General features: G+C 38.0%; 2 protein-coding genes across 2 annotated transcripts; both read right to left on the bottom strand.

The window, feature by feature from the left end:
- Positions 1-1,463: 1,463 nt before the first annotated feature.
- On the bottom strand, positions 1,464-7,284 carry LOC5512879 (replication factor C subunit 5). Its single transcript, XM_001633143.3, has 11 exons — positions 7,047-7,284; positions 6,796-6,860; positions 6,163-6,299; positions 5,683-5,762; positions 4,471-4,544; positions 3,671-3,830; positions 3,506-3,587; positions 3,189-3,318; positions 2,597-2,674; positions 2,392-2,446; positions 1,464-1,975 (listed from the first exon to the last, which is right to left on the bottom strand). The coding sequence occupies exons 1-11, from the start codon at positions 7,082-7,084 to the stop codon at positions 1,885-1,887; spliced, it is 990 nt and encodes a 329-aa protein (XP_001633193.1). The 5' UTR covers positions 7,085-7,284; the 3' UTR covers positions 1,464-1,884.
- A 3,325-nt stretch (positions 7,285-10,609) lies between these two features.
- LOC5512873 lies at positions 10,610-12,990 on the bottom strand. Its single transcript, XM_001633142.2, has one exon. It carries the CDS (start codon positions 12,339-12,341, stop codon positions 11,295-11,297), a length of 1,047 nt encoding a protein of 348 aa, XP_001633192.1. The 5' UTR covers positions 12,342-12,990; the 3' UTR covers positions 10,610-11,294.
- Between the last annotated feature and the right edge of the window lie 5,135 nt (positions 12,991-18,125).

Below are 18,125 nucleotides of genomic sequence, written 5' to 3'. Positions count from 1 at the left end.
AATAATATCAAAAGTAAATCAACAAGAAACAGTCTGAATAGATTTTAAAAATAACGATCCAGGGGAGAAAATTTCCATAGAATATTTTATTAGTAAAGCTAAAAATTGTCCGCGTTGTTTATACAGCAGACCTCTGGAATATATACGTTATCGAGTTGTGAAGTTACTTTGACCGACTTTTTCAAGAACATCATTTAAAGTAACTTATAATTTATTAAATTCTAAGAGAAAAAAAGTTTAGAGATATTTTTTCTCGAGTTTTCTAAATTCTACGGAATGGATCCCCACGGTGTTTTTGAAAATACGGTGGACTATTTTTGTCAGTTTGAATAATAAAATTTGGTTAAATCCAGGGCATAGAGCTAGCGATGAGAACTAGGGGACGTGCCTAAAAATGGTCTTTTATAAATAAAGAATCGCTAGATTTTAAACATTTCACAAGCTACATAAACCAGCGCATTCCCAAACAGATTATTGCTGGTTTGCGCATGAAATTTGTCCCAAACCGAGGCTCACTCTGTATTTATGCGCCCTTAGTCCGTCTGTCCGGCGGACATAATGGTATTCGAAACTGGACTTTTTTAACTTTTTGAATATGTATCCATACCTGTCTTCTACCTCCAAACAAATTCTAGCCACGATTTTTGAAAAGACCATAATTTTATTGAATCTTTAACTGTGATTTTTTTTGTGGAGAAAACACTCGTCAATATTGTCATCTTTATTAGTGGGACAGCAGATAACTACCTTGGGGTATTCCTCCCTACTGTTTACATCTGGCATTACTCACACATAATTATCAGCGGGTTTTCACTGTCAACACGAAAGTCCGTCTGGTAGCGACAGAAACGACTTGACGAAATTGCCAGAAAAATATAGGTGTAATGAAAACAAGCCAAGTCTTCATAAACTCTATGTCAATTATATTGTTCTTGAGTTCACTTGGTACACCCGAAAATACTAAAATATTACTAAAAAAAAAAGGAAAAATGCAAACTGACACGCGAGCATTGTACAAACTAGCCCCAGTGCACCTCGGCCTTCGAGCGCGCCACAGGGTTCCCTTTAGTGCCACAGTAACGGTTGGTCCAGGCTGCGGTTGGTCGCGGCTAAAACTTATGAAACTTATATTATTCGGAGTTATTGGAAAATGCTTTGTTTCCTAATATTGGAAATCCTGCGGCGCGCCTGACGGACGTATGAAAGCCGGCTAGCAGGCTAAGTTAGAGGCGGACTTTTAGATACAAACTCATTTTTAGGATTGATGTACAAATACTAAGGTATAAATAATTTATACTGTTTTGTGACTTTGCTTTCTTTGTCTATGATATCAAGTCCTGATACAGTATAAGAAATATTTTTGTTAAAGGATAGTTCCAGGTTGTTTTAATATCTTTAGAAGGTATAGAAAACAATTGGAGGCACCCCAAACCATTCAATTTGAAAATAAATTCCGCGTCAAAGATAATTCATAGTCTTTATTTTTGCTTTTGTTTTCACATACAAGTTGTGCAGCAAGTTATAATTCTCTTGATTGTGTCTAAACAATATCAGGGAGAGTTGCATGTCAATAAAATATATAAATGAAATTCTTTCAGTCGTCTTAACATCACCCCCTTTGTCCTTCTAGCAAACATTCTTTTTTGTGAAACACCAATCTCAGACCTCAATACCGAAGGGTGAACCCCTCTGGTGCATGTTAGGTGAACACAACCCAAGTCGTATAAAAGTATAAAAGGCTTAAAATTTCTCATGATTCAACCCTTTCACAGTAGCTTGAACTGCAGGATTTCACACGGCTTTTCACTCTATTACGATTTTTGTGTGATAGGGTTAGGGGTTTCTGACCTCTTCAGTGTCAGGACGCTATAATAGACGTGTGTGTTAAGCTTCTATCATATCTCTAGCCACTTGGAAGGCAGCGATCATAGAACCTAACTGGATTTTTTCTGATGTACCGGAGGCCAGTCTATACCTGAAAACGAAAAATAGTTTTTTTTTTTCTAATGTTAATAGCAACTCCTGTGATACTTGAATAAAACTTGAATAAATCACCATTCATGGTTTACATGTGTGATTATGTAGCCGAAAAAAAAATACCAACAAAAAAAATAATAAGTCTAGAAACCAAAATATAATTCTTATGTTAAGAGGTAGCAGACCCTTAACTTCTAAACGATCTATCTGTTTTAGTGTTTTAACTTTCTTTACTAAAAATCTAAATTTTATAAATTAGAAAACCCTAATTTGCTGCTTCACTGCAAGCACCCAGTCTTTACGTAGTAAATACCAGAAGAAATTATATTTGCAACCTACTCGACTTCTGTCATTTTACCGAGAAGGTGTATTCCAATTTAACAGGGAATCTTAGTAGAAATATTTGTGACTTACTCAACTTCTGCCATTTTATCAAGAAGGTGTATTCTAATTTTTGCAGGAAAATCCACTGAAATAGAAAATAGGCATTAAGTATACAGGGTTTCACAGGATTTCTAAATGAACAAACATTGTTACCTGCCGATTATAGCAGTCTGTAAATAATTTCATACTACATTTTGTTTGTCCATATTCTAAGCACTTTTCCTGAATTACATACCCCTGTGCACATAGGAATGGGTTTCCTCAAGAATATCCTGGAGAGCAAGACCTTTGAGAGTCTTCAATTTCAGTATATCTATTATTTAATATCAAGGTATAAAATAGCAAGAGATTACACCGTCCAGTGATATCACCAGTCTCGGTATCCACAGTATCCTTACACTTCCTTCTTTTTTCAATTCAGAGGTGTGATAACTTATACTCACTTCCAGAGAGGACTTTTAAACCACTCCTGGAAAAGAAAATCATGCTTGATGTCACATCTCTCAGTATTTATTTCCCAGATGCAATTAAAGATGTTTTACCATCTTCATCGCTTATCCACTAACTCATGTTGGTTATGTTTGCAAAATACATGGAGCAGTCTACAGTATAACTATACTAACGTGTTGTCAGCTATATGTGGAGCACTTGGGGACTGGTAACTGTCAGATGTTGGCATTTTCTCTATAAGCCTTTAAATTTATACTGGGCCCCACCCTCTAGCCATAAAACTACCATGCCTAAGGGAAAATCATTTCAACACTTGCTTGCCTTATCTCTACACTTAGACTGTTAGTTCTATGTAATATGAACAGAAGAAAGGATACTGGTATAAGCAGTGGTAAAGTCCTTGTTCAGCATCCAATCCACTATGTTACCAATATCTGTAGGTTGTGGCTGTCCAGTGCACAGATAAACATGATCCTCATTCACAACACTGTAAGCCATAGATGTGCTCTAAACAAAAGATTACATGATCAACATAAGTACAAATGGTTAATACTTTCAATTGCTAGACAGACCACCAGAAATGGAAAGTAAGCACCCTAAACCTTTATAGAATTTCAATCAATCTTGTTCCTTGTTGCTATTATGTTTGAAGTAGTTCAACCATTAGCTTGTGTTATGGGTGATTAGTACATACCTGGAGAATGTTTAGCACTTTACGCATGTCCCCTTGAGCTAGGCGGAGAAGGCTCTTACGCCCATCATCAGTCACGTTCACTCTAAATATGGATAACAACAAAAATGTGATTATCTACACAAAAATGAGTTGCTTTCAATATCAAAACATGCTCCACACACACACCTTTCTGATTCTATAACATGTTCAAGCCTTGGCAGCATTTGGTCCACAGAGAGAGGGCCGAACCTGAACCGGGTGCAGCGTGACTGCAGGGCTGGTATGATCTTGGTCAGGTAGTTACAGATTAAGCAAAATCTTGTGTTCTCAGTGAATTTCTCCATCACTGAAATATGAAAAAAGATTTGCTTGTGTGTGACTTTTTTTTTGTTTCAGTTGGTTGTTAATGGCAAACACAACCAGTAAGAAAATGTGAATGAGTTAAAAAACTATCCTAGTCCTTTGGGAGAAAAAGAATAGAATGCCTTATTGATTTCAACCTGCCCAAAGACCTTTACATAAATGTATGGAGCACCTGTTGGTTTTTATACTAATGGACACATTGCTACGTCATGTAACACAACATGTTTGTAAATATGTGGCATAGAAATTATTACTGGTATGCCAAAATGACACAAAAAGCCTGTGATATTTGATATTTTGGTCAATAATTGTGTGGGACTGTGTGGATTGTAGGGGTTTGGTCAGATTGTGCACCTGCATCCTCTGTCAAAAGCCCTTTTGTGTAGATGTGATGCCAAAACAAGTTCAATTTGTTTCCTGCCTCTTCCCTGCATCAATGGAGCATGCAAGGATTTTCATAATAAGCCATATGTACTAAGAACAATGCATATGTTTAGTTGCCTGAATTTGGCATGCAGTTGACCAGTATTGTGCTTATTTGTCCATCCATCTTTCTTTTCATTATTTTTATAGCATGTTATACAGCATGTTAAATTGTCACATTCATGTAAACACAAACTCACCTCTTCTGAGAGCATTCTGTGCATCTTGCGTCATTGCATCAGCTTCATCCAAAATTACCAGCTTAAATCCCGACCTACACATGATAACATTATGGTATTATCAAAAGACACTAAATACTTTTCTAGATTTGTTGTAGTTCAACCACCAAGAATCCGAAATTGAGAATCATAAGTCTTGTCTATGGACACCATGGGATCATCTAGAATCCCTCAATTGCCATACCATAATGTTATGAACATTGAAAATGCAAAAAAGAACATTGATTTAAATTGAACGGATTAGATAATTTAGACAATTTTTCAGTTAAGCTACCACGGCTTCCTCTACTTTGATCACATCCGCCCTTTCCTATGATTAGACTGATAAGATTTATTGTAGTTTACGCATTTCCCTTTGAGTAAGAGTTTAGGAATGAGGCACGTCCTACTTTAGGACACGTCCCACCTGCCTATAAATTATAAGTACCCATTTAGCAATCTTTAAGAGTTGAGCAGAGAAATTGAAGAGAAAAGAGTTGAGTTGAGAGCCAGAGAAGCAGAGTTAGAGAAGTCAGAGTGGAGTTTGAAGAGTTACAAGCTTACTTGGAGTTGTATTTCTATAAGCCCCAGAGACGAGATCAGACGTAAGTAAGTAAGATCAGACGCCTTTTTGTGATTTACAGAACTGCCTTTAATCCTTAGCTTTTTATCCTAAATTTGTGAATTGTTAATTACTTCGTAGTTATCACCGCATGTGTTCGATAGTTGGACAAGTTGATTGTAATAAACGCTGTTAAATCAAGCTTGGATGACTGTTCTACACTGTTGTTGACACTAAAACGAGCCCACTGCACACTTCCCACAATTCGCTGCTTTGGAACCGCTTACACATAAACCATTGGACTGGAGACATAAAAGAGTTGATTGAAGGTTTGATTAAATGGGCACTATTTCCAGACAAAATAATTGACTTTTGGCTGGGCTGACAACTTATTTCGCTGATATAAACAAAATTGTTAAAAATATCACACTTCATCATTTCAAAGTTAAATGTAAATGTATCAAAACTGAAAAAAATATTACGTAACAGTCTCCAATGATTTTTAATGAAATATGCAAAAAAATATTCACAGATTCTAATAGATTGTCTTGTGTTTTGTCAGTTGAGGTTTCTGTAAGCCCTCAGGAGGTAAACTGGAGACCATGCCACTCTAACAGATTTGATTCACTTACTTGAAAATGGTTCTGGTACTTGCAAAACTTAGAATGTCTCCCCTCACTATTCCGATACCTCTATCATCAGACGCATTCAACTGCAAAATTCAAAGATCAGCCATAAGTCCATGAAAAAATTAACTTGATAAGCAAACTAAAAAAAATTAAATAATAGATATTCACATCTAGTTTCGATTAAGTAAAGAGCAAGCAGTGATACAGAATGAAGCTCAAAAGACAATATTTGGGGCATTAATTTATCTTGAACTAACTCTTATATCTTCTAATATCTTTTACGTTATCCTCACCCATGCTAGGAATTGAATCAAGGAAAACATCTTAACAACCTTTTTAACATTTCTCTGAAACAACATGAGACTTAAAGCCCCCCTCCTCACCCCCCAACCAAAAGAACAAAGTGCTGTTGACACTCCCACTCCTCCCCTCCCCCAATAAATGGTAACCATCCAAAATGTCACCTGTAATGTCCAAAGTTACCTCAAGAACCATGGAGCCAAACTGTTTGTCAGGGTAAAGTTGTTTGGCGACTGCAAGGATTGTAGAAGTCTTTCCTGTTCCAGGTGGTCCATAGAATAAGAGATGTGGAAGTCTTTCCTCATTTATAAACCTCTGGACTAAAGAAATCACAAGCCACTTGTTTTAAAGGCCTAAGAAACGTTTGTTTTTAAGGGAGAAACAGTAATTCCCTAGTCCTTTACTGTGTAGATTTAGCAAAGCAAGCTGACCAAATATAGGCATAGCTGTAAACCCAACTTGGAGAGAAATCTTGTGAAATCGGGTGAAATACAGTAAATATGTGGGGGGGAAACAAGAGAGCCAATGTGAGTGAAAACAGAGAATGTATGAACATTCTCACAAAAATAAGGCTTGTGATGTGACCTTGACCCTTGACCTTGATGTGATCTTGTGACACACGCCTAATATGGGTGAAAGCTATGTATATTTGTATAGATTGTCTTTCTTTTCTTTCTAGACTAGGGTCTCGTATTTATCATTTGTAACAAAAGAGAGATAATAAAACAGAGAGAACCAGTTGAAGGGAAAAGAAAAACCTGTCAATCAATCTGCCACTGCAGAAGTGCTAAATAGGCACAGTTATTAGACACTTACTGGTATTAATGATATCTGTGTGAGATATGAGGTCATCTAAACACTTTGGTCTGTACTTCTCCACCCTGGGGATAAGGAACACGAGGTACAATTTCAATCAATAGAATCAATGCACTAAAATACCAGAACGACGCATCCGTAACAGATCATCTTTTTCCATAAAACTGCTAGATTTATCGATAATAATGTAACGTACTTATAACAGAATTAGGAAACTTTAGCGACAAGTAAGATTATCGAAAAGACCCTACCATGGAAGATTTCGTTTGTCTTCAGCAGCCACGACCATTTTTCTCAGAATTTCAGCGTCAGTTAACGTTAGAGTGTGTTAAGTTCCCTTAGTGTCGCCCAAAGAGCATCCACTTCTTCTCCTGTCAAAACAAACGCCACGTAAACCCAGACCTTCAGATAAGAAATCAACTTTGCTTAGGAAGAAGGGTAGTAGATCGATGGTGGAATGTTTCGCGCCAAATTTTTCTAGAGGAGCCCGCTGACCAGTAGTAATGGAATCTCTACCACAGGGCCCCCAAATTTGTCAAGAGGAGCCCGCTGACCAGTAGCAATGGAACCTCTACCACAGGGCCCCCAACCCACTTCAAAATTGTTACTTGTTAAAGTTCTAGTTGGTGAGAATTTTATAAGTGTTCATCAAAAGGTACATTTCCCGTTAAACTTTCTTACAAATCCGGTTGTTGTTACATATTCCTCTGATTTTTTACTGTTAACACCTGCATTAACGAATGAGCTTCCAAGCTTCATTCGCATTACGGCGACCCAAGTGGTCCAAGAGGAACGCGGTACTTGATGTTATCGCGCATGCTCACAGACTCTGCACTCGATAACCAGGGAAGAACGGGAGGGAAAGCGCTGAAAAGAGCGCGATTGCTTGGCTCACGCGTAGCGTTTGTTTGTTTTTGTTTTGTTTTCATACTTGTACGCCCTATGACTAGAATTGCCCTTCCCCATCAGCTCAGCCCTCCCAACACTAGTACAGGTACCTGCACTTAACCTACACGACCATCGATACTGAATCAATCACTTAAAGGGGGGCATACAGATCAAAATTGATTAAAAATCTTGATACTAACAAGCATGGAATTCTAATTCATATTTCTGTATTGTTTTAGTTAATTTTGAAATTATTTTTTTCCGTGTATCCATCGTATTGATTCCAGTTTCCAATGATATTGCATTTGCAATGTTCCTTTCCTACGTCCCCGATGGTGATGCGAAAGGGTAAGGATATGAACGCCTAAATATTCCACTTTTTGTCTGCCACATAAACCATCTTTAGATCGCGCACATTTCAGCATAGTTTAGTTTTTCCTTTTCTTGTTTCTAAGCACGAAAGATATGCACGTACACGAATTAGCATGCACAGGAGAACAAAAGATTAAAGGCGGCGATATATGATACCTAGGTCACATGGTTCTGTGCATGATGACGAAATTACCACACTTGGCACTATGGCAACCTGGCAACAAGCTAATCCCCAGGAGAAGCAATCGTGAAAAAGACCCCGATATTTTTTAGTCTACGTCTCAGCTAGCTGTGCGTGGCGTAACCGACTAAGGCCTGAGATCCTGGTTATTGCCTCCCCATAAATGCGCCCCCATTAGGAGGCACATGCCCCTAAGTGCCCCACCCCCTGCTACGGCCCTGTATTAATAGTGATGTAAATATGACCAAGATTACGATGAATAAGAGATGATGCAGTGGTAGATTTAGGTATGGGAGCTAAAATCTTAGATCCGCTCCTGTGTGATACGACCAATACATTCTAAAAGTCATTGCAATTTGTGTCCTGCGCTACGCAAATGACACTAAAGGCTTTGATAATACCAAATGCGATCTAGGCACTTTGTGAGCAATCAGCAAAGAGAAAGCAATATTACGTGACTTGTGACTTTATAAATAAAGATTTTCTGTTAGAATAAGAAGGACTATTTTTAATTTCCTCTAAACCAGCGTGAAAAGGGACAATGAGTACGTTGGTGTTTTAACGGTATTTATTGCCCCACAGCAACGAGCTTTTTGACCTGGTGTTTCAAGACCGTCATAATTACTAGAGATGGAGACACTAATTGGTCTTGGTGCTTTCCTGCTGTGCGCAATATGCGAAGTTTACATTATATCTGGCGAAAATCATTTTCGAAAGTAATTGTCTAGGTATTGAAAATTGTAACCATGATATAAATGTCATAGTTTAAAGTATTTTTTTTCTTATTATTTCCTAATAATATTGCTGGTATTTTGTCATTAATTTTTGACAATCGTTAAGTCAGTTATTGATGACAACATTAGTTATCGTTTCTACGATTTAGATAAGTCTTACGATGTACTCAAGTAGCAAGAATATATATTAACCGAAGGGACACAAACATTTTGGCAAACATTTGGGTATATTCGATTAGCATATTCGATAGAAGGCGGTGAAAATTCTACATCTTTTTCATCTTCTGTAATTAATTTCGGCTTCTTATTATCAACGTTCTGCTGCTCCTAGCGAATATGTGTGCTATCAATCTTGAAAACGACTAAACATTTCGTACGAATGACTGTATAACTGGTTGTCACTGGCAACCATTCACCGAATCAACTGGAGGGGGGAGGGGCATGTATAAAGACAAGGGAATACAACCCCTTTCCCGAAACACGTTAAAATGGCATATTTCGTTGTTTGAATATGTTCTGATGCCGAAAATATCCATTTTTATTAAAAGTTTCTGGGAAAACATTATCTGTTCGTTTTTCCCAGGAGGGATTCCGTTTTTTTTCACGGCCAGCATTGGTTAGTTTTTTTTTTTTTCCCAGTCACCAGTGGTTATGCATTTTAGCACATGAATAACTGCCCGTATAACCGATCGGAGCGATTTTTCTCACGCAAGCATCCCGCTCAGCGCCAAAAAATATTCCCAGCACAACTAGTTCGACTCCACAACTTTGCCAGCGGAACTATTCGGGACGATTTTTTCCAGCAACAGAGGGGTCTAACATCTTTCCAGTTAGCAAAAAAAAAAAAAAGGCTGCTAGAGAGATATTTTGCGGAACAAATCCTTTTTATCTTTGCCAATACCAGCTTTTTCTAGGACGCTGTATGATTTATTTGTAAGAAGTGAGAGAAAGACGTTGCACTCATTGCTCAAAAATCATACAACAACGTCAAATGGTCTTTACGTAATAATGGCTTTAATTTATCATTTTCCTTCTCTTGATGTAAGTCATAAAATAAAGGTATTGTCAGCTGTATAGCATATATCGGATAAATATTGATTTAATATAACATACTGAATAGTTATTATTTCTTTTAAAGTAAAAACTTAAGATGCTCGGTAAATTAGAGTTTGAATTCAGCCTTGCTATGAAATTGAAGGAAATTTTCAAGACATCATTTAGTTCAAACTCTGGGGAATAAACCGCTCTACTGGTTGGAATAACCAAATCTTCTCAATAGCGATGGAGCGTTGGCACGAAACCGGATATGCAATTGAAAACATGTTTTCTTGTGCTTTTCACGGCGAATTACATATCCAAATTAAAAGGAAATAATTTGAGAATCGTTTATAAACGTTTGACGGAGGTTTCCGCTTACAGGCAAATGCAGTGAGAAAAAAAAAGTAACAGAAGACAATAATAATAAGAAAAAAAACTTCGAATTACAAGTGGGAAGATCAGGGGGAAACGTTTATCTAATAATGTTGAGCATTGCTTAAATCTTTTTTTTTTTCACATTAACCTGAGCGTCAGCTTTATTATCGTCTCGCAAACGCGCGATTCTCGCCAACTTGTCGCTACAAGTGAACTAATAAAAGCCTTTTGGTGGTTCTCAATAATTCATTGCTTATTACATAACCTGGATTATAATCTCTTTGCTAAACTCTATCTTTGACATTGCGGATGTCGACAAGACTATCCTATTAGTATTCAGTTTTTATGGCAAAGGCAGTAAATCTCCTTGAACTGTTTCTTCATTTAGCTGGTTATTGAAATGGTTAAATGACATTTTTTATGTCTGCCATTTGGCAAACATGTCATAGTCCAACATCGAAGATTAAACATATGAGCATTCTACTAGAACCCACGCGGAAGAATCTTATTCATGTTTAAGCCCCCTATATTGTTATAACGCGTATTCTCACGGTGAAAAAGCGTTTTAGTGTTCATCTTACTTAAAAGATTAAAATAAAGAAAAAAAAATGCAACACATTGTGAGTTAAAAACGCCGATTAAATAAGAAACAAAACTTTTTCGACAATATTTTTTAAATATTTGTTATAAACATTTCTATCCAGAAGACTTTTTTACACTGGAGATGGACGTCTACCGATACAGTCCCTCTGTCTTTCAATAAGGATTCAATGTGATTATGTCCTTTTAAGCAAACAAAACGACGTTTAGAATAATGAGAATTTTACGCTAACGGAAAAGATACGACTTTTACACTAGGGCGATTACAATTATTGTCAGTATTGCGCTGTTCTTCCAGTTTACTGTTTAATTCAAGCTTGTAACGTTGCTTGAGCTTTCTGTTTGGGGCTCGAAGATAGCTGATCGTGTCCAGTTAGTCTCATCCCCTCCATTCGCTCCTGTTCGCTTCGGCCATTCCGTGATAAGAACATTGTCGCCAGAGTTTTCCTATAGGCGGGCAAGCGCCATGCGTAGACGAAGGGATCAAGACAGACCTTAATAAACAAGAGAATATCGGAGATGCGAAGCGCGATTTGGATTCGCTCGTTCTGCTTCACGGTCAGGGTGGAATGGGTGAAGAGGTAGGTGTAGGCTAAGATCACATGCGGGAGCGCGGTGAGGAGGAGGATCACTGCCAAATAGATACTAACGATAGTGAACTGGTGGTCTATAGCTCTCTCGCGCGCGCCACCACCGTTTGCTTTGCCCTGAGTCGTCGATTGCGAATAAGTCGCTGCTCTGGAAACGGTGCGCTTACGATACGCGACGATCAAGAGGACAGAAATTACTAATAAATTAACGCACAGGAAGGTAGTGTTTAGCGTCAAGTCTACAATGAGGAATGTCATTATCTTAAAAATGTTCAGCAGTTGGACTGAAGTGAACAGCACCAAGTACAAGAAAACCGCAACCATGAAAAAGAGAACCTTGCGCTTGGTTACAAATCTTTTGTAGCTATGAGGCCAAGTGATCGCCACGAACTGAGTCCAAGACAACGCCAAAATAACAAGAAACGAATACTTGAGTGCCACCCCAGAAACTGCTACGCCGGCGCGATACACAAATCCCAACGCCCCGCTGTAGACGACTTTGCCTTCAAGGAAAGTGATAAAGTAGGCTGCTGCAAAGAATGGTTCCGTTATAAGTCCAGTGCAAAGGTCCGCGAGACTGAGTCCAACCACGTAATACGTGGCGGCGGATTTGAAGCATTTTAGCGGATCCTTCCATATGGCAACGAGCAGTAAAATGTTGCTTGTGATGGTTATGGCTGATAGGATACATAGACAGATAGCGCTTGTCAGGGCTAGAGGTCTTGTGAAGCTCGGATGTTCTAAAACCATACCGTCAGAGTTGTTCATTGTTTCTGCCTTTCACGCAAATTAGCGAGTCAGGGAAATCAAGGCGATTTTTTTGTCAAAAATCACAACTACGAGCCTAATTTTCCTCTTGTTCAGAAACACGTATTAATTTGACTTCCCTGACGCTTGCCTCTATTTTATCCCGTTTTTTTTTATAGTCATTAGTTTCATCTGTGAAAAAAATCCTTCATCATGCTCCTGACGATAACAAGACGAGTTCCAAATGCGTTTGTTCCGCATGAGATCTGTCCCTATTTATCTGGCTTGCCAGTACGGCAAATGATGTTTATGATTTACTCGATAAATCTGCGATTGCCTCGTTAGACGTCATCGTATCTTTGAGATCTTTTTGTTTTTCCGTTCATGTGCGTTTGGCTGTCGGAGAGTATTTCAAAGTGGGATCCATCGACAGGTGGACAATCAGCGCCAATGTCAGAGCGTCCGCCAATGCGCGTCACCAGTTTTGAGATCTTCAACTTGAAATATTACCATTAAAAAAATATGACTGCCTTAGTTTACCTATCTGTTCGGCCTTTTTTGCGTCAAACGCCCCTAATCATATTGATCGGCAAATCAGGGTTATTTTCCTAGGTGGGCTTGCTGTTTTGAAAGTGCGTATTGTTTATTTTTCGAAAATTCGTGGGCAAATTAGAACAAGGTTTCCATTCAATATATCATGACGTTGACCAACATATTTGTTTGGATAAAGAACCAAACTGAAAATATAAAATCCCATTTCAAGTGGCTATCACTTCACTTTTATCCTTTCTTTGGAGAATTTCCTGGCGTCATTTTTCAAAAAAATTGATTTAATGGGGATTTTCCCCGTCTTTTGTTGCATTTTTATCAACGTGGAAGGAATTAAAAGATGGAGGATCTAAACGTGGAGGATTTAGAAGATTAAACCCGGCGATAAAGTTAAATCCAAGTAAAGGATTTCGCAATATTCTTCACAAGAGGAAAATTGATGATTACAAAATGTATTTGATATCTTTAAAAATAACATTTTACCATAACTAAAATATTGCCCCCCACTTTGATTTTCCCATGGTTTCTTGCGATGGCACTGGCACGCAACTACAAACATCCCTTGTTATTTAATGAAACGAACGGCTTGTAATTGCTTTTCAATATAAAGCTATCCTATTTGTAAAACGCTAATAACTGTCGCATATCCCACCTTGTTCCGAATAGAAAGCCTCCGGTAAATAAAAAGAACGTTTTTTTAAAAGTAGTCTTAAATCATCCGTTTATTATAGAAGCTATCCGCTGTCAAAATTGTCCAAAAAGACTTTATTTTATCCCATTACGGCTACTTTGGGTACTCCTAGATACGTAAGACTCTTGGTTAGATTTTAAGGTAGAAAGTCTATAAGCTAAGGTATGGAATTCCGTCTGATTAATAAAAGTTTTAACGTTTTCTTCTCAATTAGATTTGGTATATCAGAGACAAACAAATAAAATACGTGTTGACATTTTACCCTAAGATAATGCCAAGAGGTTGATTAAAATTTGAGCCCTTCTTTGTGCAGAAATCCGTCCTTGGTCCAGAAATGCTTTTCATCGCTTGACTAAAAATCGCGTTTACTTTTGCACTTATTGGCGGCTGGTCAAAGGAAAGACTTTTAGAAATAATTGAAGACGGTTCTTTCAGTGTTTGTTTTTACATTATGGCGAAACTTTTTGAAGACATTGTATTCCACACTTTGATTCCACATCAAATCTCATTCAACACATTGTTTTTTTCTTTCCTATCCGTGACATTTTGAAAATGAGTTCTCGATGGGCAAGGCCATTTCTTAGTCATTTGCCTACATTTATTTTTTCAATCAAAACAATCCTGTTAGGATTAAAGACAGGGTAAAAGCATAAGTGGTTTTTTTTACTTCAAAAAGGATTAAGTACTTTAGGGATATAACACTACGAAAAATAACCATAGGTGCGGTTAGAGTTACTCTCTCTTCTCTCAAATCAACTACACTGCTAAAATATCAATTAGCGATGACAATTAGGCTTAACGCAGTTAAGCTTTACACACAATCTTTGGATTTTCCTACGTTCCCGAATCTGTCATGTTTTACTCAACCTAATAGACGGCTTTTAACAATTTGGAGCGTGTTTCCGTCTGGAAACGATTTCATTGCCATTCCGAATGATCATTCATCAAGTAAATTGAATATAGCTTAGCCATTTTCTAATTTTCACACCCTACGTTAGTAACAACGATTGTCGGCATCTGTTTGTGCTTTAAAATGTTTCCTGCTTTTTACACCAAAGTGGTAACCACAAATCTATGTATGCATGAATTTCACTTCCAGAAATACATACTATAAAATCTTGCTAAATCGAACATTGGAGAATAACCATCAGTTCGAGTAATAGCTAGGGCTTGAATTAGTTCGGGTTGAAGATTTATTTTAGCGATTTCTATAATTATTTCATTGAAATCATCATTGTTGTAATCCATTGGATACAGGATGTAACTCATTCAATAATTATACCTGCCTAATTGAGAATCATAGTGGATCAAAGTTTGTATTCTTGATGAGTGAGGGGAAGCTCAAGTAAACGGGGCAAAATGTGCTGGAGATTACTTCGAGGCAGTAGGAATCATATTTAATGATTAAAAACCGTCAGTATAACAAAGCAGGGCACAGGGGCATCACGCAAACTGTGGGAAGAAGTGCAGCCACGCCCCTCTGTTCATTTCCCTAATAGTGAAGTCGATTTCTCCGAGTTCGAGTTTGCTTTGTATTTATAGTGTAAACCTACATGATATACGCGGGACTCGTTAGTCTAGACCATTTCATAGTTTTTTGTTTAATCGAGTTTACAGGAAACTTTGTTCAGTTATTCAGTTCCATTGCAGATAGACGTTATCTGCATTTCGCGGGCTCTTGAGATAAAATTCTAAGCGAGCAGCGGTTCTGTGTTTTCATTAATAGCCAAACCAAGGCTGAAGCGACTTTCCCTTCACCTGGACGAGGACAGAAATTCGTCACAGTTTTTTTCAGTTACCCTCACCCCCGAATAAATGTAACGCGGACCCAAGAAAAGGCGTCTTAGTTACACTAATTACACTTTTTCTTATTATCAAGCAGATCAAACGTCTAGATTTGATGTCTGAAATTTCAAAATAAGCGTCTCGCCTCAAGAAAATCAATAAGCACATAAGGCACAAAGATATAACTTTACATAGAGAGCGTAACGCTTTCAGCGCTTCTTGGGGCCACACATTTTGTTTAGCAACAAAAGGAATTCTTTTTTAATGCAGTCTAAGAAACTGTGGTTCAACAGCACTTGTTACTAGACTGCTACGGGAAAAGCCTCACCTAACTAAACGGCCAATGCGCCAATCATGATGATAACTATTGAGATCTATCAGGTGGATTGATCTTTTTTAAAGAATGTCGGTCGGCGACTTTTTTTGTTATTGATTACATTTAACAAACAAATCATTCTTTGCAAGAAGACGCCAAAGTAACCATCCATGATTGAGGTTCGATATTGTATATACGATATTTGTTGGAAAGTATACCAGTTACTTGCTTGAACCAGACGATGGAAGTGGATCCTTGAAATTGCTCGGTTATGTGCGCAAGTGTCAAATTGCGGCGGGATTGGCCTTCTTTAAGGCAGTTTCAAAAGGACGTACCAGCAAGCGCCAATTCAATTGATAACTTGTCGAGCACAAACATCGAATGACTATAACTTGCACTTGTTCGTGTGTCAAAGTCGAGGATCACTTACCTTTCGCTATCGCCCTAATGATAAACAGACTCTTAACACTTAACTTTTTAAACTTTCCGCAGTTTGCACGTAAAAGTTTAAGTGTTTGGCGATTTCGGGCGATTGATCAAACTAATTTTTTTTCACGAACAGTTTGTTTCATCATCGTTTCTAACCGATTTTGATAATCGTATCGTTAATTTATTTATTTTAAGATGTATCTTGAACGTTCCTCTAGTTTTGCCTGCGTCTAAATTTCGTAGAATTATTTATGAAAATATAGCTAGTCTCCCGCATTTATTTTTTCTATGTCTGCCTTCATTGCAATTGAAGCCCTTTATTTCATAAGTGTGTTTCTAAAGATAAAAGGCAATTTATTGAATTTAGTAAAAAATGCTTAATGATCTACACTTAGAATTCAAGTGAGCACTCTTTGACTGTATCTAGGTATATCGTATAATGCTAAAAACATACATGAATGCTTAACCAAATGATGTAAAAGGTGTTTTAAAACGTGACCAAGGCAGCAATATATACTTTCTCTAAAAAAAGTGCTGCTTTTACAGCTTTAACACAACAGGGCAAACACCACAAAGCAAATGATCTGACAAGTTAAAAAGCTTGTGGAACAAAGTTAACAACTTAATTATTTTCTCCCCTTGATTGATGTATAAATGCTTTATAAACTATAACTCATACCTTATCTTGGCAAGGAAAATCGCGAAGAGCAGCATTTAAAAGGGCTGACCACTGATCATTTTATTGCAGTGCTCTCTGTCCCACTAACAAAAACCTTAATTACAAAGTACACACTCTTTGTTGTTGATATCTGGACTGCCCACAATGTAATGCGCACCGTCTTTTTTTTTAAATATAAAAACAGAACTTCATCAATTTCTGTTCAACGCTTACATTTCATCTTAGGTGTGTGACGTTAGTACTGTTTTTTTTCTTGCGAATTCTTTGCGATTAATTACCCTCCACTTTTATGCGACTTGCCACTATTTGTTTGGAAAAGCCTTCACGATTCGGACTGGGTAATCTTGGTAATCCTTCTGCTTGGCAAAGTATGTATATTTCGCGTAGTTTTGAGCGCACACTCTCAAGTACATGGGGCTATCTGAGGATTTATGTAAAGAGCGCACTCTCGTCTCGGTTGAGCAATACGCGCATTAGGCACATATAGCTTTTGTCCAGTGCGCACTGCCCGTCCAACGACGTCTGAACAGTGCGCAACGATTTATTTGCAGAGCGCACTGCCTGTAAGTGAAAAATTTGTGTGCATCTCAGTGATGTAAGGACTACCTATGTTACCTTACCAAATAAGCTTGGTTACCTAACGTGACAAGCGCACTGTCTGTTAGTGAAGAGAGTGTACATCTCTCGCTTATAGTTAATGTGATCTGATAGACACATACATGCTCCCGGCAAATTGTTGCAATTTTCTGAATGGAATCATCTAGCCTGCGGACAGGCTCTCTCTTTGTGCTGCTTTCCGAGTGTTCAGGAGCCCTGTGGCGCGCGGTTTCAGTTGGAGGGGCTTAGGGCCGCGCCCGGGCGTGCTTCGCACGCAGTCGAAATCCCCTCGCTCTTGTTATCGCGAGGGTATTTCTAACTCGCTCGGCCCACACACTAACGCCTGTGTGCAGTCTAGTAATCATCAGAATCGGTAGGTTTAAAAAAAATGTGTAGGTGAGATAGTGGAAAATGTGCGCGATTTCTGCACTTAAATTACTTATTTGAGGTTCTCAGGGTAAAGTACTCGCAAAGGCACAAAAGTGACGAAAAGAATGACGGCCTACACGTGACTGAAAGGATCAGGGAGCCACATGAGTAGGAAGGGCGAACAAAATGCAAATTATCCAGCTATCTAAGAACGTGCTTTACATTTTATCGGTTGACAATATAGAACTTATTTGCTCGATGACATCAAACTTGTGAATAAAATATTGAAGAATGTGTTCTAAAATATCGAAGAACGTGATCCGTGTTACGTGAGTCATTTATCGCTTGTCACGCGTTCTCTTTATATGGTCACTTGCGCACGTGTGCTGA

The sequence above is a fragment of the Nematostella vectensis genome, chromosome 4 (assembly GCF_932526225.1).
Source record: "Nematostella vectensis chromosome 4, jaNemVect1.1, whole genome shotgun sequence".
NCBI classification, from domain to species: Eukaryota; Metazoa; Cnidaria; class Anthozoa; order Actiniaria; family Edwardsiidae; genus Nematostella; species Nematostella vectensis.
The sequence above is the reverse complement of the archived record's forward strand: the minus strand, read 5'-3'. Positions and strand labels throughout refer to the sequence as shown.

Coding starts and splice junctions, on each gene's coding strand:
- LOC5512879 (XM_001633143.3), bottom strand. CDS start 7,084: ATGGTCGTGGCTGCTGAAGACAAACGAAATCTTCCATG. Junction 3,319..3,505: donor AAGTGCTAAACATTCTCCAG/GTATGTACTAAT, acceptor TCTTTTGTTTAG/AGCACATCTATGGCTTACAG. Junction 2,675..3,188: donor CTTTACCACTGCTTATACCA/GTATCCTTTCTT, acceptor ATTAAATAATAG/ATATACTGAAATTGAAGACT.
- LOC5512873 (XM_001633142.2), bottom strand. CDS start 12,341: ATGAACAACTCTGACGGTATGGTTTTAGAACATCCGAGCTTCACAAGA.